This window comes from Ranitomeya variabilis, chromosome 3 (assembly GCF_051348905.1).
Source record: "Ranitomeya variabilis isolate aRanVar5 chromosome 3, aRanVar5.hap1, whole genome shotgun sequence".
Taxonomy (NCBI): domain Eukaryota; kingdom Metazoa; phylum Chordata; class Amphibia; order Anura; family Dendrobatidae; genus Ranitomeya; species Ranitomeya variabilis.
In genome coordinates this window covers 340,944,168-340,969,531 of record NC_135234.1, presented here as the reverse complement: position 1 = coordinate 340,969,531, position 25,364 = coordinate 340,944,168, and the positions used below count along the sequence as shown (strand labels likewise).

Genomic DNA, 25,364 nt, shown 5'->3' with positions numbered 1-25,364 from the left:
TAATACAAAAAGGCGTTATGCATGGCGGCAAAAAAACACAGTGTGTTGTATAGTTGACCGATGCACAGTGACACCATCTGCAGCAAGTTGATGCTGCAGCTCTCTGGAGATGGTCTGATGATTGTCCTTGACTGATCTCACCATTCGTCTTCTCTGCCTTTCTGATGTTTTTCTTGGCCTGCCACTTCTGGCCTTAACAAGAACTGTACCTGTGTTCTTCCATTTCCTTACTATGTTCCTCACAGTGGAAATTGACAGGTTAAATCTCTGAGACAGCTTTTTGTATCCTTCCCCTGAACAACTATGTTGAATAATCTTTGTTTTCAGATCATTTGACAGTTGTTTTGAGGAGCCCATGATGCTACTCTTCAGAGGAGATTCAAACAGGAGAACAACTTGCAAGTGGCCACTTTAAGTAGCTTTTCTCATGATTGCATACACCTAGCTATTAAGTTCAAAACTCAATGAGGTTACAAAACCAAAAAAAGTGCTTTAGTAAGTCAGTAAAAAGTAGGTAGGAGTATTTAAAACAAGAAAATGATAAGGGTGCCCATACCTATGCACCCGTCAAATTTTGTTTGAATGCAGATTGTACATTTTCTGTTAGTACAATAAACCTCATTTCAAGGCAGAAACATTACTGTGTCCAACAGTTATTAGATATATGAAACTGAAATAGCTGTTGCAAAAAAAACCATTTTGATAAAACATTAAGCTTAAGATTAATAGGGGTGCCCAAACTTTTTCATATGACTGTATATATATATATATATATATATATATATATATATATATATATATATATATATATATACACACACACACTCACCGGCCACTTTATTAGGTACACCATGCTAGTAACGGGTTGGACCCCCTTTTGCCTTCAGAACTGCCTCAATTCTTCGTGGCATAGATTCAACAAGGTGCTGGAAGCATTCCTCAGAGATTTTGGTCCATATTGACATGATGGCATCACACAGTTGCCGCAGATTTGTCGGCTGCACATCCCAAAGATGCTCCATACAAGGCAGGATGGATCCATGCTTTCATGTTGTTTACGCCAAATTCTGACCCTACCATCCGAATGTCGCAGCAGAAATCGAGACTCATCAGACCAAGCAACGTTTTTCCAATCTTCTACTGTCCAATTTCGATGAGCTTGTACAAATTGTAGCCTCAGTTTCCTGTTCTTAGCTGAAAGGAGTGGTACCCGGTGTGGTCTTCTGCTGCTGTAGCCCATCTGCCTCAAAGTTCGATGCACTGTGCGTTCAGAGATGCTCTTAGGCCTACCTTGGTTGTAACGGGTGGCGATTTGAGTCACTGTTGCCTTTCTATCAGCTCGAACCAGTCTGCCCATTCTCCTCTGACCTCTGGCATCAACAAGGCATTTCCGCCCACAGAACTGCCGCTCACTGGATTTTTTTTCTTTTTCGGACCATTCTTTGTAAACCCTAGAGATGGTTGTGCGTGAAAATCCCAGTAGATCAGCAGTTTCTGAAATACTCAGACCAGCCCTTCTGGCACCAACAACCATGCCACGTTCAAAGGCACTCAAATCACCTTTCTTCCCCATACTGATGCTCGGTTTGAACTGCAGGAGATTGTCTTGACCATGTCTACATGCCTAAATGCACTGAGTTGCCGCCATGTGATTGGCTGATTAGAAATTAAGTGTTAACAAGAAGTTGGACAGGTGTACCTAATAAAGTGGCCAGTGAGTGTATATATACCGTATTTTTCGCTTTGTAAGACGCTCCGGATTATAAGACGCACCCCAAATTTTGAGGAGAAAAATAGGAAAAAACTTTTTTTAATAAATTGAGGGGGCTTCTTATAATCCATGCGTCTTATTGCTTACCAGGGGTTGTGGCTGCGGTGGATCAGGGTCCCAGGGTCGTTGCTGGAGGCAGGAGTGGAGCATTGCTGCAGGCTGGGATGATGGGGTCTGCAGGGGGGCTTCGGTGCTGCATGGGGGCTGCTGTGCTGCAGGCTGGGATGAGGGGTGCTGCAGGGGGCTCTGGTGCTGCAGGGGGCTCTGGTGCTGCAGGGGGCTGTGGTGCTGCAGGGGGCTCTGGTGCTGCAGGGGGCTCTGGTGCTGCAGGGGGCTCTGGTGCTGCAGGGGGCTCTGGTGCTGCAGGGCTGTCTCCAGGGCTGTCTCCGGTGCTGCGGGGGGCTCTGGCAACATTTTGTGAAAGACCAGAGCCCCCAGCAGTTCGTCCATGCGTTCCTGTATGACTGACTCCGGGAAAATGGCCGCCGGAATCTCGAGAGATGAGATCTCAGTGCTGAAATCTCATCTCCCGAGATTCCGGCGGCCATTTTCCAGGAGTTAGTCATACTAGAACGCATGGACGAACTGCCGGGGGGCTCTGGTCTTTCACAAAATGTCGCCAGAGCCCCCCGCAGCACCGGAGCCTCCAGCATCACCCGGGGCAGCAGCGGACAACCCCGGCAGTGGCGGCGGGTGACAGCGGCGGCGGGCGGTAGCAGCGGCGGACACCCCCTCATCCCAGCCTGTAATGGTAAGCGGTATATCCGCTTTGTTAGACGCACCCACATTTCCCCCCCAAATTTGGGGGAAATAAAGTGCGTCTTACAAAGCGTAAAATACGGTATATATATATATATATATATATATATATATACATATATACACATATACATATATATATATATATATATATATATATATATATATATATATATATATATATATATATATATATATATATATATATATATATATATATATATATATATACACCGAAACCCGACTTTGGAGCGAAGATCGCCGACCGCCGACCCGATCCCACAGTGAGATCGGGTCGGGTTTCACGAAACCCGACTTTGCCAAAAGTCGGCGACTTTTGAAATTGGCCGATCTGTTTCGCTCAACCCTAATCCTAACCCTAACCCTAGGGATCCTAACCCTAACCCCAGCTATTTCTATTTATAGTGGGTTTTCTAGATGATTTTGATGATTGGCAGCTGTCACACACTTCTCAGCATGCGTTTCAAAAACGCAAACGCAGGAAAAAAACGCATGTAAACGCGTCAAAACGCTGCGTTTTTTTACATGTGTTTTTGTCACCACCTGCGTTTGCGTTTTAAACGCTGCATTTTTAAACGCAAATGTGAAACTAGCCTAACTTAGCACTTCAGTAAAAAAAAAAGCTCAGTGCTAACAAGAATTAACTTCAAATTCCTACAAAAAGACAAGCAATAAATCACAACTGTGGATGTAACACTGTGAGGTTTTATTTACAGAATTCACATACATCATTGTACCCAGCAGTCTGTTTTATTAAATAGCTAAATAATTAGGAACACCAACAAGCTCATTCCCACGTTTTCAACCATGGCCGGGAGATATTCCACTTTAATCATTTTATTCTTTTTATGTTTCTTCTTGTTTTGTGAGCTAAACCTTGTCAGTCTTGTTTTAATATAAGGTGCATGTTAAAAAGAAAAAAAAAAAACACAAAAATTGTAATAACACTAAGTGTCCAGTATTTGTCAAAAGTAGATAGATTGTGGCACTGGTAATGTCTCCTAGTTGTAACCATCATCATTGTAGTTAACATATTCCTTTCAGCTCGTTCAGATCATAGAGCCATCAGCGGTAGTAACCATTTTCCGTTCATGCAAACAGCAGAAAGACTAAAACATAATAATTTTTTGTCCCAAGGTCTCTGCTAGTTTACCAAGGTCCACTCAGCCAACAGGAACTCAGACAATGTTGAAAATGATTACAGGACTTCTGCAAAATAAAAAAAATAAAAAAAAAAGACATTGAAAATTAAAGGGGTTTTCTAAGATCTTAAAATATTTGGCCAATGGGGGAAAATCCCCAGCTGATTAAGTCCCCAGCTGTTCCAGTGCCACCACTGATAGTCAGGGGCATCATTGCTGCAGCACAGTAAATACAAATTGTCAGGAAGCGCTGGTGCTGGATACACAGGGGGATTTATCTGGTGAGGTGGTCTTTAACTTCACAGTAAGAGGACACTTGGCTCAAACTCTGACAGAGTTTAAGCAGCGTGTCATTAGCATAATCGGCCCGATCCTCTTGCATGATGGAATCTGCGCCAGTTTGGGCAAGCCCTCACAGTGTGGAGAGACACATGACCCCACTTGTAACCATATTCCTAATTTTCTAAAAGGATAAACAGAAGAACAGCACAATGCCAGGTTTTGCGAAAAGAGGCTCTAAAATTATGAATACATAGGGAATAGAATCCTAGGTCATTTTTAATGTAAATAATATGACCTGAAAAGATAATCTTGGTTGTACAGGTAAGGATTTTCCACACTACGTTTATTGGCCAGGTTAAGGCATACGTTTATAAAACAGAAAAAGAAAAGTCTCTACGGGCCATCTGTATTGCTAATATGACATTAAATGTACATGCAACTATATAGTGTCATTTGAAAAAAAAACACAGTTGAATATACATTTTTTCTTTAAGAAAATAAATAGAAATTATTCTTTAACTAAAAGGCCAGAAATAATGAACAAAAATAAACTGGAGGACATCTTACACAATCAAAGGAGTTGACAGCAGTGATTTGCTGGTGAATTTAACAGGGGTTACGTTTATTTACCTAAACGAACATTCATGTAATTATATACCAGCACTCATATTTAGCTGTAAGATGTGACTGTAGTGTATTACGCTGCTACAATTGGATTGACTTGCACAAGAACACTAAATATGCTAGTGCCTTACCTGTTATCTGAGGCGGCTGGACAGTTGACTTTTTTATGAAAGCATCTTTGCCTGCAAAAGCGATTATTGGCTCTGCCGGAGGAATAACTTTATCTCCATTGGAACTGCTAATTTCGGACAACGTTATCACCTCCTCAAAGGCAGGGGATGATTCTTTAGAGGAGAATCCATTTTCCTGTTTGGATGTTTGCACCCCATTCACTATGTGTCCAGGTACCCTAAATAAAATACTGAAAATATTAGCCTGCATGGTAAGGTCATGTGCATATGCATATACATCAGTGGTCACCTAAAGGTTGGGTACAGGCAGCTACAGGTGATTCTCAGAAAATTCGAATATCATCAAAACTCATATATTATATAGCGTCATTACAAACAGAGTGATCTATTTCAAGTGTTTATTTCTATTACTAGATGGTGGCCCGATTCTAACGCATCGGGTATTCTAGAATATGTGTGTAGTTTATTTTATGAAGATTTCAGAATAATGCAATGAATACACAGGATTCGTCCGGCCAGGCAAGACCAATTAGCGAAGCGTGGTTCAAATCCTGCGCCAATTCGCGGCCGGACTGCGTTTGTCGCAGTAAAAAAACAATAAAAAATAGTTATATACTCACCTTCTGCCGGCCATCGGATACAGCCCAGGCCTTTAGCGATGCTCCTCGCGACGCTCCGCTCCCAGTAATGCATTGGGGCAATAACCCGTGATGATGTAGTGGTCTCGTGAGACCGCTACGTCATCTGGGGTCATTGCCGCAATGCATTCTTAGGACCGGAGCGTCGCGAGGAGCGGGAAAGGCTGCCGCGGACGCAGGAAGGTGAGAATATAATTATTTTTTTTTTAATTATTATTATTTTTAACATTATATGTTTGTACTATTGATGCTGCAAATGCAGCATCAATAGTAAAAAGTTGGTCACACTTATAGGGTTAACTAGATGGCAGCCCGATTCTAAAGAATCGGGAGTCTAGAATCCATATATACTTTATTTATTCAAATGTAAGAATAATACAATTAATAAATAATAGTAAGAAAGAACAAAAAATGGCTGCACTCACCAGCTCTTGACAATTCTTGACAGTACGGCACATTTCTGATTGGTCGCTCGCGGCAGGCGGCAACCAATCAGAAAAGTGCCGCGCACCACGAAGGCATATATCTTTGTCCACCCTGAGCGGGTGTAGGACGCTGGTGACGTCACTTATCTCCGGACATTATCTCCGGACAAAGCCACGGAAGTTGGCACAAATTGCCGGAAGTAGTATTCTAGGCAATTATATATTAGATTTTAATGTTATCAGTGTTTACCTTTGAACGTTTATATTGTATTGTCCTGTCACCAGCCATGTGTACGATTATCGGCCGAAAGCCTCTCTGGAACCAATAATCACCCCATGTAAAGGTATCTTTATAAGTTAAAGATTCAGAATACTATGACTTTTATCATATCCTGAACAGTCAAGTTTTTTATGAACCGTTAAGGTTTTCTGGTTGAAGTAAAAAAAACTCTGAGTGTTTACAGTTTGAAACCATAAAATGTTGAAAAATTATGTCATTCTTGAGTATATCACTCAATGGTGCTCATAAACGTGTCAAATTTGATCTAGAATATACTTTAATATACGTTACTTTAATCTTTAATATACTTAAGAACAGGGCCCCAGACATCACACAGGGGGTCTGAAACACCGCACAGTGGTCCAAAATATCGCTGTGCTCTGCCTGGGGCCCCATATGCTGCCTGGGGCCCCTGTGCTCTGCCTGGGGCCCCATATGCTGCCTGGGGCCACTGTGCTCTGCCTGGGGCCCCATATGCTGCCTGGGGCCCCTGTGCTCTGCCTGGGGCCCCATATGCTGCCTGGGGCCCCATAGGCTGCCTGGGGCCCCTGTGCTCTACCTGAGACCACTGTGCTCTGCCTGGGGCCCCATATGCTGCCTGGGGCCCCTGTGCTCTGCCTGGGGCCCCTGTGCTCTGCCTGGGGCCCCATGTTCTTCCTGGGGCCCCATAGGCTGCCTGGGGCCCCTGTGCTCTGCCTGGGACCACTGTGCTCTGCCTGGGGCCCCATATGCTGCCTGGGGCCCCTGTGCTCTGCCTGGGGCCACTGTGCTCTGCCTGGGGCCCCATATGCTGCCTGGGGCCCCTGTGCTCTGCCTGGGGCCCCATATGCTGCCTGGGGCCCCTGTGCTCTGCCTGGGGCCCCTGTGCTCTGCCTGGGGCCCCATGTTCTGCCTGGGGCCCCTGTGCTCTGCCTGGGGCCCCTGTGCTCTGCCTGGGGCCCCATGTTCTGCCTGGGGCCACTGTGCTCTGCCTGGGGCCCCATAAGCTGCCTGGGGCCCCTGTGCTCTGCCTGGGACCACTGTGCTCTGCCTGGGGCCCCATATGCTGCCTGGGGCCCCTGTGCTCTGCCTGGGGCCCCATATGCTGCCTGGGGCCACTGTGCTCTGCCTGGGGCCCCATATGCTGCCTGGGGCCCCTGTGCTCTGCCTGGGGCCCCATATGCTGCCTGGGGCCACTGTGCTCTGCCTGGGGCCCCATATGCTGCCTGGGGCCCCTGTGCTCTGCCTGGGGCCCCATATGCTGCCTGGGGCCCCTGTGCTCTGCCTGGGGCCCCTGTGCTCTGCCTGGGGCCCCATGTTCTGCCTGGGGCCCCATGTTCTGCCTGGGGCCCCTGTGCTCTGCCTGGGGCCACTGTGCTCTGCCTGGGGCCCCTGTGCTCTGCCTGGGGCCCCTGTGCTCTGCCTGGGGCCCCTGTGCTCTGCCTGGGGCCCCTGTGCTCTGCCTGGGGCCCCTGTGCTCTGCCTGGGGCCCCATGTTCTGCCTGGGGCCCCTGTGCTCTGCCTGGGGCCACTGTGCTCTGCCTGGGGCCCCTGTGCTCTGCCTGGGGCCCCATATGCTGCCTGGGGCCCCTGTGCTCTGCCTGGGGCCCCATAGGCTGCCTGGGGCCCCTGTGCTCTGCCTGGGACCACTGTGCTCTGCCTGGGGCCCCATATGCTGCCTGGGGCCCCTGTGCTCTGCCTGGGGCCACTGTGCTCTGCCTGGGGCCCCTGTGCTCTGCCTGGGGCCCCTGTGCTCTGCCTGGGTGTAGGACACTGGTGACGTCACTTATCTCCGGACATTATCTCCGGACATTATCTCCGGACATTATCTCCGGACATTATCTCCAGACATTAGCTCCAGACATTAGCTCCAGACATTAGCTCCAGACATTAGCTCCAGACATTAGCTCCAGACATTAGCTCCAGACATTAGCTCCAGACATTAGCTCCAGACATTAGCTCCAGACATTAGCTCCAGACAAAGCCACGGAAGTTGGCACAAATTGCAGGAAGTAGTATTCTAGGCAATTATATATTAGATGGGCATTTCCTGAAGGAAATACATGGTGCTTGAACAGCGCTACCAGCTTTACAGCAGCACTTTTCACACACGGGACTGGGGGGCGCACTTACTTTTGCACCCGGGGCCGGGGGCGCACTTACTTTTGCACCCGGGGGCGCACTTACTTTTGCACCCGGGGGCGCACTTACTTTTGCACCCGGGGGCGCACTTACTTTTGCACCCGGGGGCGCACTTACTTTTGCACCCGGGGGCGCACTTACTTTTGGTGGGCGGGGCTCCTCGGCCTCCGATTTGATTGGTGGGGCCCCTCCGGGTTCCGATTTGGTGGGTGGGGACCCTCGGCCTCCGATTTGGTGGGCGGGGACCCTCGGCCTCCGATTTGGTGGGCGGGAACCCTCGGCCTCCGATTTGGTGGGCGGGGACCCTCGGCCTCCGATTTGGTGGGCGGGGACCCTCGGCCTCCGATTTGGTGGGCGGGGACCCTCGACCTCCGCTTTGGTGGGCGGGGACCCTCGGCCTCCGCTTTGGTGGGCGGGGCCCCTCAGCCTCCGATTTGGTGGGCGGGGCCCCTCGGCCTCCGCTTTGGTGGGCGGGGACCCTCGGCCTCCGCTTTGGTGGGCGGGGACCCTCGGCCTCCGATTTGGAGGGCGGGGACCCTCGGCCTCCGATTTGGTGGGCGGGGACCCTCGGCCTCCGATTTGGTGGGCGGGGACCCTCGGCCTCCGATTTGGTGGGCGGGGACCCTCGGCCTCCGATTTGGTGGGCGGGGACCCTCGGCCTCCGATTTGGTGGGCGGGGACCCTCGGCTTCCGATTTGGTGGGCGGGGACCCTCGGCCTCCGATTTGGTGGGCGGGGACCCTCGGCCTCCGATTTGGTGGGCGGGGCTCCTCGGCCTCCGATTTGGTTGGCGGGGCCCCTCGGCCTCCGATTTGGTGTGTGCTCTGCCTGGGGCCACTGTGCTCTGCCTGGGGCCCCATATGCTGCCTGGGGCCCCTGTGCTCTGCCTGGGGCCCCATATGCTGCCTGGGGCCCCTGTGCTCTGCCTGGGGCCCCATGTTCTGCCTGGGGCCCCTGTGCTCTGCCTGGGGCCACTGTGCTCTGCCTGGGTGTAGGACACTGGTGACGTCACTTATCTCCGGACATTAGCTCCGGACATTAGCTCCGGACAATAGCTCCGGACAATAGCTCCGGACAAAGCCACGGAAGTTGGCACAAATTGCAGGAAGTAGTATTCTAGGCAATTATATATTAGATAGCAGCGTTAACGGACTGCGTGACACCGCGGTGTCACGCAGTCTGTTTAACGGACTGCTAAAACACTATGTGGGCTCTGACTGGAGGGGAGTATGGAGGGGGCACTGACTGAAGGGGAGTAGGGAGGGGCCAATTCGCGGCCGGACTGTGCCTGTCGCTGATTGGTTGCGCCCAGGGGGAAGTGTGTTGAGACACGGAGCCAGGAAGGAGACAAGTCATGTTCAGAATGGAGTACATAGAGCAGGATGTAGGACATTATTAGGGTAGAGGCGAATTATAGGATATTATTACTGCTGTGATCTTTTGTTTTCAGGATACTGTTTTCAGTTGGGGGTGGGAGGTCCTGTTACTGTGCAGGGCAACACTGTCGCTTTTTTTCTTCATCTGGCGTAGTGTAGACGTTGGGGAATGTGCTCTAGATAACGGTGTTATTTTCTGCAGAGACGAGTCCTGGCTGGAAAAAGTAATGTTGGTGTGCGCTGGATGAAGATGAAGAACTTCAACTAGAGACATCACCGGGGAGTCAGTGTGTTACCTGTACACTGACACTATACATTGTATACTATATACAGAGCTCCTGTGTATAATGCCACTGGTGATCTCTGTATTACTTGTACACTGACATTATATACAGAATTCCTGTGTATAATATCACCAGTGATCCCTGTATTACCTGTACACTATATACAGATCTCCTGTATAAAATGTCACTGGTGAGCACTGTATGACCTGTACAATGACACTATACACTGTATACTATGCACAAAGCTCCTGTATATCACGACACTTCTGGTAATATTAGTATTGTGGTTTTTTTTTAATTAATGATCAGTTTTGTAGTATTCGGTCACTACGTGGTGGTAATATGTGGTCCGGTCATGGTGTGGCGGTATCTGTTCCTTGTATGTGGTGGTAATATATGGTCTGGTCATAGTGTGGCGGTGTGTGTAAGTGGTATTATTCGGTCACTGTGGTGGTAATATGTGGTCCGGTCATGATGTGGCAGTATTTGTCCCTTGTTTATGGTATTATTCGTTTACTATGTGGTGGTGATATATGGTCTGGTCATAGTGTGGCGGTATTTGTTCCTTGTATGTGGTATTATTCAGTAGCTATGTGGTAGTAACATGTGGTCCAGCCATGGTGTGACAGTTTTTGTCCCTTGTATGTGGTATTATTGTTCATTTAAAAAAAAGTATGTGACATATTCCCTTAGAGAAACAAATGAAAATATACCTAAAAAGAGTATTGGATATTTTAACAAATGTTTAATAAGTTAGAGTAGAGAAGGGCCCTGCCAAAAGAGTCTACCTTGTTGTGGTAGCGGCTTAAAAAAAAATCTTTTGGCCAAAACAAAAGCTGCTGGCTATGTATGTGATCTGGTGCTAGATGGGAACTGATAATGTGTGATTGGTGAGGATGTGGTGCAGAAGTAGAGTTTTTCTATGAGTGAGCAACCGGACTGTAGAATGTTCAAGGGGTGGATGCGGGAGCGGAGTCTCAGGGGGGCCTGAAAATTTTGCCAGTATGGGGCCCCGAAATTCCCAGTGGCAGCCTGAGTGTGAGACATGTAGATCAAGGGAGCACACTGTCATTCATTACATGTCATGCCATTTCATTTAGAATGTGTTGGATTTTTTGGAGCTGATGAGCTTTTTGTTGTAGCCAGTGTAGATCCTACATAAGAAGAAGTGTGGAAGATAAATAGGTGGCCAACTCTGCTCGCGCTTACCCCTGAGGCAAATCAGCTCCTGCCATTTTGTCCTGTATCCTTACAACTTTCTTCTCTGGAAGTTCAATCTTCATGATTACTTCTGAGGATTCTGCTTCATCTGCAAATAAGACATTTTAGTTACTTTTGGTCATATGAAATGAAGAATGCATGTTAGCCTCGATAGGGTCTTAATGACTTACCTTTGTTGTGAACAGATTCTTGTTTGGTTTCCTTCCCATTCACTGTTTGTTTATCATCCTTTTTCTGCAAGGAGCCACAAGATTACATTTAAAACCCTTAAGTCTACTAAACGGTTTCATTTTGTGCATTTTTCTTCTCTAGCAATACATAATCCAATAGCCTGTTAGATACCAAACATGAGAAGTACTTACTTGAACATCCGATTTCCGTGTCCTTTTCATTATTTCTTCAAGACGCTGAAATAGGCAAGGATCAAGAATGAATATTTGTAATATGACATACAAAAAGCAAAACATCCAGCATTACCATAGAGAAATTGTTGGTGACAATTTCAGATACCTATCAAATTTGCATGGCCAGCAGAAGGCATTTTAAATATTCACATTCAAATAACCATCATCACCATTCTATTGGCCATAGGAATTTTCTCTCTATATGGAGATTGTTTCCAATTCTAGTCACATGGATCAAGTAAACTGTAATGCTGAAAAAAAAGCCAAGGTGTTTTTCAGAATATTACTCTGTGTGTGCACATTATACCTGGCTGGCATAAGGTTAGTTAGCTTCCATTTAGAAGAAATCCCTTTCAGATATGAAATCACAGAATTATATAGCTAGAGCCTACACAGCTGTCACCAATGTTTTAACAGCTTTCCATGTACACTTTTGGTATTGCTGTAATTGTACCGATGTGGAGAATCACGTTGCCAGGTCATTTTTTTCCTGTGCAACAAATATTAACCCCTTTTATGACGCATGACGGACATAGCACGTTATGAGCGGGTGTCAGTTTCCGCAGCATGATGTGCTATGTCTGTCATGACATTAAACGGTCACTGCGTGTAAACTTGCAGTGACAGTTCCGTGCAGCTATTACGAGTGCCATCGGTCCCCACACTCAGAGAGCTGTGATCGGTCAGTAATAATAATTTTTATTTATATAGCCCCAACATATTCCGCAGCACTTTACAATTAAGCAGGGACATGTACAGACAAATTCAATACAAGTTAAGACAATTTAAACAGTGACATTAGGGGTGAGGTCCCTGCTCGCAAGCTTACAATCTACAAGGAAATGGGGGGACACAATAGGTGAAAAGTGCTTGTTATTTCAGGTCTGGCAATCATAATAAATAGGGATTTTCATATAAAGCTGCATGATCCGGTCATCAGCCCGTGTGTTTAAGTGCAATAGTCAAGTATCAAGTGCAGTTATCATGTGCATGGAGGGTGTGGAGACAGATGAATAGTAGGGTGCAGATTCAGAATGATATTTGGAAGGAGGGAACAGGGCAAAGTTAGTTTACTGAGTAGTTGATGTGGTAGGCTTGTTTGAAGAGATGGGTTTTTAAAGCGCGCTTGAATAGGTCGGGGCTAGGTATCAGCCTGATCATCTGGGGAAGTGCATTCCAGAGAGCTGGTGCAGCACGAGAGAAGTCTTGGAGACGGAGGTGCGAGGTTCGGATTACAGGGGATGTTAGTCTTAGGTCATTTGTAGAACGGAGGGGACGTGTAGGGCGATAGACAGAGATGAGATATAAGGTGGTGCAGAACTGTGGAGAGCTTTGTGGGTAAGAGAGATGAGTTTATACTGGACCCTGTAGCGAATGGGTAGCCAGTGTAATGACTGGCACAAGATGGAGGCATCGGTGAAGCAGCTAGACAGAAATATGACCCTGGCTGCCGCATTCAAGATGGATTGGAGAGGAGAAAGTTTGGTAAGAGGGAGACCTATCAGAAGAGAGTTGCAGTAGTCCAGACAAGAATGAATAAGAGCGACAGTAAGAGTCTTAGCAGTTTCAAAGGTGAGAAAAGGTTGGATTCTGGAGATGTTTTTGAGATGCAGGTGACAAGAGGGAGTGAATGATCGGATATAGGGAGTAAAGGAAAGTTCGGTGTCGAATATGACCCCAAGACAGCGGACATGCTGCTTGGGAGTTATGGTTGAACCCTCCAGGGTAATTTCGATGTTGCGTAGAGTAAGGTTAGTAGAAGGGAGAAACACAAGAAGTTCCGTTTTGGAGAGATTTAGTTTCAGATAGAGGGAGGACATGATGTTAGAGACAGCAGACAGACAATCCTTGGTATTTTTAATTAGGGTAGGGGTGATGTCAGGGGAAGAAGTGTATAATTGGGTGTCATCAGCATAGAGATGATACTGGAACCCAAATCTACTGATTGTTTGTCCAATAGGGGCCGTGTATAGAGAGAAGAGGAGGGGGCCTAGAACTGAGCCCTGCGGAACCCCGATAGTAAGGGGAGGAGGAAGAGGAGCCGGCAAAGGATACAGTGAAGGAGCGGTCAGTGAGGTAGGAGGAGAACCAGGAGAGGGCTGTGTCCTTGAGGCCTATGGAGCAGAGCATAGTGAGAAGGAGCTGGTGATCCACAGTGTCAAATGCGGCAGAGAGATCCAGGAGAATCAGCAGAGAGCAATGACCTTTGGATTTAGCTGTTATTAGATCATTAGAGACTTTAGTGAGGACAGTTTCAGTGGAGCGTAAAGAGCGGAAACTAGATTGTAAGGGGTCGAGAAGAGGGTTATCCGAGAGATAGCGGATTAGACTGGAGTGGACCAAGCGTTCCAGGAGTTTAGAGATGAAGGAAAGGTTAGAGACAGGTCTATAGTTAGCAGTGCAGTTCTGGTCCAGGGATGGCTTTTTAAGTAAAGGGGTTATGATGGCATGTTTAAATGAGGGAAAGATACCTGAAGTAAGAGAGAGGTTAAATATTTTAGTCAAGTGAGTGGTGACCACTGGTGAGAGACTGCAGGAGATGTGAAGGAATGGGGTCACTGTTGCAGGTTGCAGGCCGAGCAGAAGCGAGGAGCTTGGAAACTTCTTCATCTGAAACCGGCTCAAAGATGTCTAGTGAGCTTGAGGTGCGGCAGGGAAGGGGGTCCAGGCACTGAGGAGATTGGGCTGAGATATCCTGGTGGATGTGGTTGATTTTTTCTAGGAAATAAGTGGCCAGATCCTCACCACTGAGATTGGTGATGGGGGCCTGTACTTTAGGTTTCAGGAGGGAGTTAAAGGCTTCAAAAAGTCATTTTGGGTTGTTGGATAGTGAGGTGATGAGGGTGGTGAAGTAGGATTGTTTGGCCAGATAAAGGGCAGAGTTATAGGTTTTGAGCATGAACTTATAGTGGATGAAGTCTTCTGCTAAGAGATTTTCTCCACTGCCGCTCTGCACACTTTGAGCAACGCTGGAGAAAGCGTGTTTGCATAGTGTGCCAGGGCTGTCGTTGTCTGTGTCGGGTCTTTCTGCATGTAGAAGGTGCTGCTTCATCTAGGGCATTCTTCAGTGTGTTATTGAAGTGCGACAATGCTAAGTCTGAACAGGAGAGGGAGGAGATGGGGGCTAGAGATGTGTGGAGATTGTCCATAAGCTGCTGGGTATTAATGGAACATGTATTCCGATAAGTGTGGTAAGTGGGGGTGTCCCGAGTGAGGAGATAATTCTTGACAGAGAAGGAAAGAAGGTTGTCGTCCGAAAGCGGCAGAGAGGAGTTAGTAAAGTCGTGCAGTGATCCGGGACGGGAGAAAACCAGGTCCAGAGTATTCCCGTCCTCATGCGTAGGAGAATTAGTAAACTGTGAGAGGCCAAATGAATAAGTTAGAGAAAGAAGATGAGAGGCAGATTGGGAGAGGGGATCACTGATGGGGATGTTAAAGTCTCCCATGATGAGTGTAGGGATGTCACAGGTAGGTCAGTCAATCTGAGTGATCACAGAATGAAATATAAGAAGGTCCTGCTGATCACAGCAAGAGCTTGGCGCTGCTAGTGGCCGAGCTCCTGCATTAAAGACTGATCGCAACATTTAGAAGGCAGGCAGAGGGATGACCCTATGACAAGCTTCTTCGACCTTTCTTAGAGCATGGTCTTAAAAGCTTCTCTACAGGTATAATGTATTGCAATGCTGGTGTCTTGCAAATGCATTATACCAGCGAACAAAGTAAAAAAAAAACTGAAAGTCCCATTCCCATAGAAGAACTAAAGTAAAAAAAAAATAAAAAGAAAGTTTTAAAAAATTGTAAAAATATATATTTTTTGAAAACTTGCAAAAAAAAAAAAAAAAAAAAAAAAAAAGGCACCAATCACACATTTTTATGTTAAAAAAAAAAAAGAGAAAAAAAAAAAGAAAAGAGGTACATATTTGGTATCGCCGCATCGGAAATGTCCGGATCTATAAAACAGTCATACTAGATCACCTCCAGTGATCGCTGTGAAAATTAAAAACTTGGGAAAAATTATGGTTCTTCATCATACCACTGGAAAAAGGAGGAATAAAATGTGATAAAAAAGAGATATATATATATATATATATATATATATATATATATATATATATATATATATATATATATATATATATATATATATATATATATATATATATATATATATATATATCTAATATATAAAGCTGAATGTGTGTGTGTGTGTATGTATGTATGTATGTATGTATGTCCGGGATTGGCATCTGAACCGTAGCAGCTACAGCCACAAAATTTTGCACAGTCACACGTCTGGACCCCGAGAGCGTCATAGGCTATGTTGTGAGGTGAAATTTTAACCCCGCGCTTTCCAATTCACCAAACAATTTTGCCCCTATCTACATAATGGGGAAAAAGTGAAAGGAAAAGTGTTGGAGGCGTCGCAGCTACAGGCACAAAATTTTGCACAGTCACACGTCTGGACCCTGAGAGCGTCAAAGCTATATTGTGAGGTGAAATTTTAACCCCGCGCTTTCCAAGTCACCAAACAATTTTGCCCCTATCTACATAATGGGGAAAAAATGAAAGGAAAAGTGTTGGAGGCAAATTAACAGCTGCCAGATGTGAACAAGGGGGACTTAAAGAATGACAGCGATGGCACCAAAGTAGTCCATGAGCCAAGAACCAAATTTGACGATATCGGTACCAAGCGGAGTGACTAATTCTCTTTGGTATTTTTAGGTAGATGCATGTCTGTAGTTTATTTTTTGATATGATAGCCCTTACATATACGTAGCTTATTAACCCCTTCAGCCCTAGGCCTATTTGTACCCAAGTGCCTAAGCCAATCTGACCTGTGCCACTTCATGGGCTAATAACTTTGGAACGCTTTCACCTATCCAAGCCATTCTGAGATTGTTTTCTCGTGACATATTGTACTTCACGTCAGTGCTAAATGGGAGTCAATATATTTTACCTTTCTATATAAAAAAATGCTAAATATTCGGAAATTTTGGAAAAATCGGCAATTTTTTAACTTTGAAATTCTCTGCTTTTTACAAAAATACTGATACCCCCCATAATAGTTATTAATTTACACTCCCCACATGTTTACTTCATATTGGCATCATTTTGAAAATGAAACCTTATTGTTTTACGACGTAATAGGGCTTATAGTTTTATGCGCAATTTTTCACATTTACAGCAAAACCCACTTTTCAAAGGACCAAGTCACTTCTGAAGTCACTTTAAGGGGCTTACATAACAGAAACCACCCATAAATTACCCCATTTTGCAAACTACACCCCTCAAGCTGTTCAAAACTCATTTTTAAAAACTGTTAACCCTTTAGGTGTTCCACAGGAATTTTAGCATGAGCCAAGAACCAAATATGACGATATCGGTACCACCCGGAGTGACTAGATGTAGTATTTGTAACAAAATTTAATCCAAGTTATGTAAATACACACTGAACATGTCATGTGCATATATATATATATATATATATATATATATATATATACACTCACCGGCCACTTTATTAGGTACACCTGTCCAACTTCTTGTTAACACTTAATTTCTAATCAGCCAATCACATGGCGGCAACTCAGTGCATTTAGGCATGTAGACATGGTCAAGACAATCTCCTGCAGTTCAAACCGAGCATCAGTATGGGGAAGAAAGGTGATTTGAGTGCCTTTGAACGTGGCATGGTTGTTGGTGCCAGAAGGGCTGGTCTTAGTATTTCAGAAACTGCTGATCTACTGGGATTTTCACGCACAACCATCTCTAGGGTTTACAGAGAATGGTCCGAAAAAGAAAAAAAATCCAGTGAGCGGCAGTTCTGTGGGCGGAAATGCCTTGTTGATGCCAGATGTCAGAGGAGAATGGGCAGACTGGTTCGAGCTGATAGAAAGGCAACAGTGACTCAAATCGACACCCGTTACAACCAAGGTAGGCCTAAGAGCATCTCTGAACGCACAGTGCGTCGAACTTTGAGGCAGATGGGCTACAGCAGCAGAAGACCACACCGGGTACCACTCCTTTCAGCTAAGAACAGGAAACTGAGGCTACAATTTGTACAAGCTCATCGAAATTGGACAGTAGAAGATTGGAAAAACGTTGCTTCGTCTGATGAGTCTCGATTTCTGCTGCGACATTCGGATGGTAGGGTCAGAATTTGGCGTAAACAACATGAAAGCATGGATCCATCCTGCCTTGTATGGAGCATCTTTGGGATGTGCAGCCGACAAATCTGCGGCAACTGTGTGATGCCATCATGTCAATATGGACCAAAATCTCTGAGGAATGCTTCCAGCACCTTGTTGAATCTATGCCACGAAGAATTGAGGCAGTTCTGAAGGCAAAAGGGGGTCCAACCCGTTACTAGCATGGTGTACCTAATAAAGTGGCCGGTGAGTGTATATATATATATATATATATATATATATATATATATATATATATATGTTACTCCATAATATCTTCAACATCGGACTCTGAATCTGACTGTTGTTCTACTGGCTCGTCTTCAGTACCCTTGTTCTGGCATGTCTGTAATCTGCACATGTCTGTGCACTTCAGGCCATTGCTGAGGCAAGTACACTGAGGAAGTTCACATGACCGCACACACTTGCAGGACAGTAGCTGTATAATAGCTTCTGGTGCTGGTGCCCCTTGCATCCACTTGACAACAAGCTTTCCGTCGTTATCTATCATCCAACCGCAGTCTGTTGGGTTTGCAACCCATGGCTGGCTCTGCAGACTTCTCCTCCAGATCGCAGCCTGGTAGTTTGCACGCAGTGCATGCATGAAAAGGCAGTCCTGGCAAGGAGGGAGTTGACTTGACTCTACCACTCCACGTCTGGCACAGAACAGCTGATAACGGAGCCTGTTTACCTCAGTTGTTTGGGTAGTTGGCAGGTACATGTGGCAGGTGATTTCCTGTAACTTCTCAAAAAGTTCGGTAGACACTTCCCATGAACGACCAACTTCCTGAAAGGCATCCTGGTATGTCTTGTTCATCTTCAACTGCTTGAGTGTCGTCATCTTCCCACGGCCAGCGAATGCACTGACGGTGTCACAGCCTGTAAATGCATGCATACCAATCAATGAATCACATACGCTGCCTCCCAATGTTCGGCTCAGAGTGGTGATATCCAGGAATCTTGTCCGGTTCTGTGTACCGCATTTCTGGAACAGGTGGGATGGGATTTTGTGGCACATGCCCAGACACAGGACCATGACATCAGTATCCTCCGAAGTGATGATGACCGACTTGTAACCAGATTCTGCTGCATGAAGAGCATGGAGAAGGAGGCGTGTGTCTGCTTCTTCTTGATTTGACTTAAGGTCAGCAGCCTCTTCCCACTGTTCTTTGGTGATCTTAAAGCAGAGCTGCTCACATGTGACATACAGCTCCTTCTCCTCAAGCTTCTCCCTGTGGTGTTTCGCCTTCCATTCTTCTACCAGAAACTTTATGAGACTTGCCTTGTTGGAGGAACTACTTAGAAGCTTTTTCCACTGCTGGATGTTGTGCCCATGTTGAATGTTCTTGAAATGGATCCCTGTGCCTTCATATCTGTTGACTCTTTCTGTATCTTTGATGGATGTCTCCTTGTAGACGTCAAAGACAATATCAATGCGCTTGCTCTTAGCACCCTCATGGATAGCGCGACTCATTGCTGTGCCTGCTAGCTGGCCAAATGTTGCATTGTTTCCCTTCAGTTTCTGAACCAGGCTCATCCCATCAATGATGGTTGCAGAGGGCTCGGGGATCACTTCTGCAGGACGAGCATTCCTCTCCAACTCCCTTGCGAGGGCAGCCTTGTTGGTCTTGCGGATAGACCCATCACCATTGGCAAGTGCCCATGGCAATGGACCCAGGGGATGAGTCAAGACATCACTCATTTGTAGCTTTCTGTTCTCAGCTACAAGTATCATCTGGCCAAATAGGTTTCTGTCAGCCTTCAAAATTACCTCCTTGCCAAGACCTTGTCTGCGTGTCTTCATTTGGATGTTAGAGAACGTTTTAAGTTTGTTCTTCGTCATCTTGTCATGAAACAATGTAGTTGGCTTATCGGTACCCAAACGCTCATCCTTGAATGTTTGATATGCATCCTCTCCTATACTGTATGCCCCTTGAAGGTCTTTGGCTACATCTGGTGGTGCTACAGTCGCTGTTGACAAACTGATAAGTTCACCATTATGCTCTTTGTTGAAGGGGTTCACCCAACCTGTCTCCAGCAGTTGAACGAAAGATTGGACATCGGCTTCATCTCTTCTAATCCTAGACACCTGTAGGTCTGAATGGCTGAAGTCAGTATATTGTTGGCCTACCAGGGCCCTCAGCTGCCTCAAGTACATACTGCGGTACTCTGATGTCAGGTAGAACCTGGAAACAGCTCCAACTTTGAGGCTGAAGCCTTTTGTGCCCCCTGGTGTCTGGGTGTCTTTGTTGATTGTCTCTTCAATGGTCTGGTCCACAGGAATTCGTCCAAAAGGATTCTTGCTACCGATCTGGACCGAAAAGCCACCTTGCATGAAGTATTCATGGACCTCTGGGTGTTCTATGGGCAGCCGAGACATTGTGGCATAGTAATAGGTTAGGTATCGGGCATAGTTGACCTTGTCATAGGCAAAACACCATGGTATCATCTGTCGGATTGCTCCTAGGTGAAGCATCCAGTTGCCTTCTCTTGAAGCTCGAACCAGGGCCAGCATGGTCTCGACCATGTATGTGTCAGTGTGTACGTGTATGTGTCAGTGTGTGTGCGTGTGTTGGGGCACCTCAGGGTGTCTTCAAATGTGACATAGCCCCCTAGATTTCTTCCAGTAAAATTTGCACTCCAAAAGTCATTTGGCGCTCCTTCCCTTCCGAGGCCTGCCGTTCCCCAATACTGCAGTGTACGACAACATATCGGGTGTTGTTGTGTTCGGGAGAGATTGGTGAACAAATAGTGGGGTGCATTTTTTGCTGGTACACCTCTTAAAAATAAAAAAATGAGCCTAAAATGACACCTTCATGTAAAAAATGCACTTTTTCCATTTTCTCAACCAAGTGTTTCCAACTACTGTGAAACACTGGTTGGGTCAAAGTGGTCACTATACCCCCTAAAAGATTCCTTGGGGGTGTAGTTTCCAAAATAGGGTCACTTTTTGGTGTTTCCACTGTGGGGGTACCTCAGGCAGCCTTCAAATGTGACATGGCCCCCTAGATTTCTTCCAGTGAATCCGCCACCCAAAAACCACATAGCGCTCCTTCCGTGTTGAGCTGTGCTGTGTGCCCATACTTTAGTTTACGAGTACATGTGGGGTGTTTCTATAAACTGCAGAATTAGGGTAACCAAGTTTGGGTTTGCCGTTAACCCTTGCTAGGTTGCAGGTAAAATTGGATTACAATGTAATATCTGGAAAAAAAATGAAATTTTGAAATTTCGCCTTCATTCTGCTAAAATTCCTGTGGAACACCTAAAGGGTTAACAGTTTTTAAAAATGAGTTTTGAACAGCTTGAGGGGTGTAGTTTGCAAAATGGGGTAATTTATGGGTGGTTTCTGTTATGTAAGCCCCTTAAAGTGACTTCAGAAGTGACTTGGTCCTTTGAAAAGTGGGTTTTGCTGTAAATGTGAAAAATTGCGCATAAAACTATAAGCCCTATTACGTCGTAAAACAATAAGGTTTCATTTTCAAAATGATGCCAATATGAAGTAAACATGTGGGGAGTGTAAATTAATAACTATTATGGGGGGTATCAGTATTTTTGTAAAAAGCAGAGAATTTCAAAGTTAAAAAATTGCCGATTTTTCCAAAATTTCCGAATATTTAGCATTTTTTTATATAGAAAGGTAAAATATATTGACTCCCATTTAGCACTGACGTGAAGTACAATATGTCACGAGAAAACAATCTCAGAATGGCTTGGATAGGTGAAAGCGTTCCAAAGTTATTAGCCCATGAAGTGGCACAGGTCAGATTGGCTTAGGCACTTGGGTACAAATAGGCCTAGGGCTGAAGGGGTTAATAAGCTACGTATATGTAAGGGCTATCATATCAAAAAATAAACTACAGACATGCATCTACCTAAAAATACCAAAGAAAATTAGTCACTCCGGGTGGTACCGATATCTGGCCCGGCTCATGGACTAAAGAGTATATACTGTACAGTTGCTAAGGTGGGGCCCCAACATGGGATAATCACACCACCACGGGGATATGAACACACACACAAAATGCGCCACACACTACCACGTGCTCGAACACATATACCACCCTCAGTGCACATTTCACCACACATACACCAACCTCGCCACATAAAAGTAGAAACACAAAAGTCGCCGCTCAAAACTCGCCACGCGCAAAACTCTCCACATGCAAAACTCGCCACACGTGCAAAACTCGCCACACGCAAAACTTGCACACGCAGAAAAATTGCCACACGCAGAAAAATTGCCACATGCACAAAAGTTGCAACACATGCAAAAGTTGCCTCACACAAAACTTGCACATACTCAAAAGGCACCACACATAAAACTCGCCACGCGCAAAACTCGCCATGCGCAAAACTTGCTGCACACAACTTGCTACACTAACCTGTCACATGCAACTCGACACACAAAAAGTTGCTACACGCATGTCGCCACACAAAACTCATCTCACAAAAGTCCCTACATGCATGTCGCCACACGCAACTCAACACACACAACTTGACACACGAAACTCGCCCTAAAACACACACAAGTCTGGTATCCTTCAAAAATAAAAATCTGATTAATAAGCAGACAAACTACAAGAGCAACAAATGTACCATATAGGAATCCGGCAGCTGTCAGTCACATGACCAGTCTATTATGTGTATGTGTGAGCTAATATATACTGCCAGGGGGTGGGCTTACTGTTGGCTGGGGATTTATCAGGCTGCCATTTTAGCTTACAAATACTGAGGTAAAAATACTGACCAAATAACGTGTGAACGAGGGCTAATACAGGAGGAGATGGCATACAGCTATATACTATATACAGGAGATGACACACAGGTATATACTATTTACAGGGGAGATGACACACAGGTATATACTATATACAGGAGGAGATGACACACAGATATATACTATATACAGGAGAGATGACACACAGGTATATACTATATAGAGGAGGAGATGACATACAGGTACATACTACATACAGGAGGAGATGACATACAGGTATATACTACATACAGGAGGAGATGACATACAGGTATATACTATATACAGGAGGAGATGACACACAGGTATATACTATATACAGGAGCAGATTACCTACAGGTATATAGTATATACAGGAGGAGATGACACAGGTATATGCTATGTATAGGAGGAGATGACATACAGGTATATACTATATACAGGAGATGACACACAGATATATACTATATATAGGTGAGATGACACACAGGTATATACTATATACAGGAGATTACATACAGGTATATCTAATATATAAAGCTGAATGTGTGTATGTATGTATGTGTGTATGTCCGGGATTGGCATCTGTACCGTCGCAGCTACAGCCACAAAATTTTGCACAGTCACACGTCTGGACCCCGAGAGCGTCATAGGCTATGTTGTGAGGTGAAATTTTAACCCCGCGCGTTCCAATTCACCAAACAATTTTGCTCCTATCTACATAATGGGGAAAAAGTGAAGGGAAAAGTGTTGGAGGAAAATTGACAGCTGCCAGATGTGAACAATGAGGACTTAAAGAATGAGAGCGATGGCGACAAAGAGTATATACCGTACAGTTGCTAAGGTGGGGCCCCGACATGGGATACTCACCACACACGGGGATATGAACACAAACACAAAATGCGCCACACACTACCACGTGCTTGAACACATATACCACCCTCAGCACACATTTCACCACACACACACACCAACCTCGCCACATAAAAGTCGAAACACAAAAGTCACCACTCAAAACTCGCTACATGCAAAACTCGCCATATGCAAAACTAGGCTCACGCAAAACTCGCCACACGTGCAAAACTCACCTCATGGAAAACTCACCTCATGCAAAACTTGCACACACAGAAAAATTGCCACATGTACAAAAGTTGCACCACATGCAAAAGTTGCCTCACACAAAACTTGCACATACTCAAAATGCACCACACATAAAACTCGCCACGCGCAAAACTCGCCATGCACAAATCTTGCTGCACACAACTTGCTACACTAACCTGTCACATGCAACTCAACACACAAAATGTTGCTACACGCATGTCGCCACACAAAACTCATCTCACAAAAGTCGCTACATGCATGTCGCCACACGCAACTCAACACACACAACTTGACACATAAAACTCGCCCTAAAACACACACAAGTCTGGTATTGTCCTTCAAAAATAAAAATCTGATTAATAAGCAAACTACAAGAGCAACAAATGTACCATATAGGAAATACGGCAGCTGTCAGTCACATGACCTGTCTATTATGTGTATGTGTGAGCTAATATATACTGCCAGGGGGGAGGGCTTCCTGTTGGCTGGGGATTTATCAGGCTGCCAATAGCAACCAATCACAGCTCAGCTTCTATTTTGCTACAGTTAATTAACCTGAGCTCTGATTGGTTAATATAGGCAACAAAGACATTCTCAGTATAACAAAGCTAATATATGTTGTGAAATGCTTCTATTTGCTTAGTTTTTGCCTTTTAATAATTACATTTCTATCTATTTGTTTTGTGGTTTTTGTGTGCAGAATAAATTTTTGTTAACACATTCTATTTTGCTAACAGCAGTCATTAACCCGGGCGAAGCCGGGTAGTACAGCTAGTATATATATATATATATAAAAAGCGGAATGTGTGTGTGTATGTCCGGGATTGGCATCTGCACCGTCACAGCTACAGCCACAAAATTTTGCACTGTCACACGTCTGGTCCCCGAGAGCGTCATAGGCTATGTTGTGAGGCGAAATTTTAACCCCGCGCGTTCCAATTCACCAAACAATTTTGCCCCTATCTACATAATGGGGAAAAAGTGAAAGAAAAGTGTTGGAGGCAAATTGACAGCTGCCAGATGTGAACAAGGGGGACTTAGAGAGTGAGAGCAATGGCGCCAAAGAGTATATACCATACAGTTGCTAAGGTGGGGCTCCGACATGGGATACTCACCACACACGGGGATATGAACACACACACAAAATGCGCCACACATTACCACGTGCTTGAACACATATCACCCTCAGCACACATTTCACCACACATACACCAACCTCGCCACATAAAAGTCGAAACACAAAAGTCGCCGTTCAAAACGCGCCATGCGCAAAACTCACCTCATGGAAAACTAGGCGCACGCAAAACTCGCCACACGTGCAAAACTCACCTCATGGAAAACTCGCCACACGCAAAACTTTCACACGTGGAAAAATTGCCACATGGACAAAAGTTGCAACACATGCAAAAGTTGTGTGCAAAAAGAAAAAAAAGAGCATGAACCGCACATCCCAAAATCATACGTTGATCTAAAGCCGCTAGGCAAAAATTTAAATACTGAACATGAGGTTTTCAGTTTAACATTCTGATCAGACTGTATGAAGCCCACTGCCCCTTCACGGCAAACCTCGTAGTGGGTCCTAACGCCCTAACGGGGCGGAGCCGTGCGGCGACCACCGCCGCAGCGGCCATGCACCAGCAGGGCGGACGGCCTGTTGCCCCACAGCACCCATGCTGCGAGACTGAGTCCCCAAGACTCCAGACCGCGCCGCCCCACCAGCACAAAGCCACAGCAACAATGGCCACCACACAGCACCAGCACCAAAATGAAGGGAGCATTTCAACTCACCTTCCTCCAGCTCTTCAGTGAGAGCCAAAATGGGCTAGACCCCTTACTTTGCAGTCTCCTGCTAATTAAAATCA

General features: G+C 45.5%; 1 protein-coding gene across 6 annotated transcripts in view; it reads right to left on the bottom strand.

Moving 5' to 3' along the window:
- Window positions 1–3,242: 3,242 nt before the first annotated feature.
- The window catches only part of LOC143815984 (MAP7 domain-containing protein 1-like), a 132,264-nt gene continuing 110,142 nt past the window's right edge, over window positions 3,243–25,364 (bottom strand). For all 6 annotated transcript variants that reach the window (XM_077295852.1, XM_077295849.1, XM_077295854.1 and 3 more), the window contains 5 exons: window positions 11,437–11,481; window positions 11,245–11,308; window positions 11,063–11,162; window positions 4,731–4,948; window positions 3,243–3,760 (listed from right to left, as the gene is read on the bottom strand). In XM_077295852.1, coding sequence (XP_077151967.1) covers window positions 3,750–3,760; window positions 4,731–4,948; window positions 11,063–11,162; window positions 11,245–11,308; window positions 11,437–11,481 — 438 coding nt within the window. In that variant the 3' untranslated portion in view covers window positions 3,243–3,749. The remainder of the gene's footprint in view (window positions 3,761–4,730; window positions 4,949–11,062; window positions 11,163–11,244; window positions 11,309–11,436; window positions 11,482–25,364) is intronic.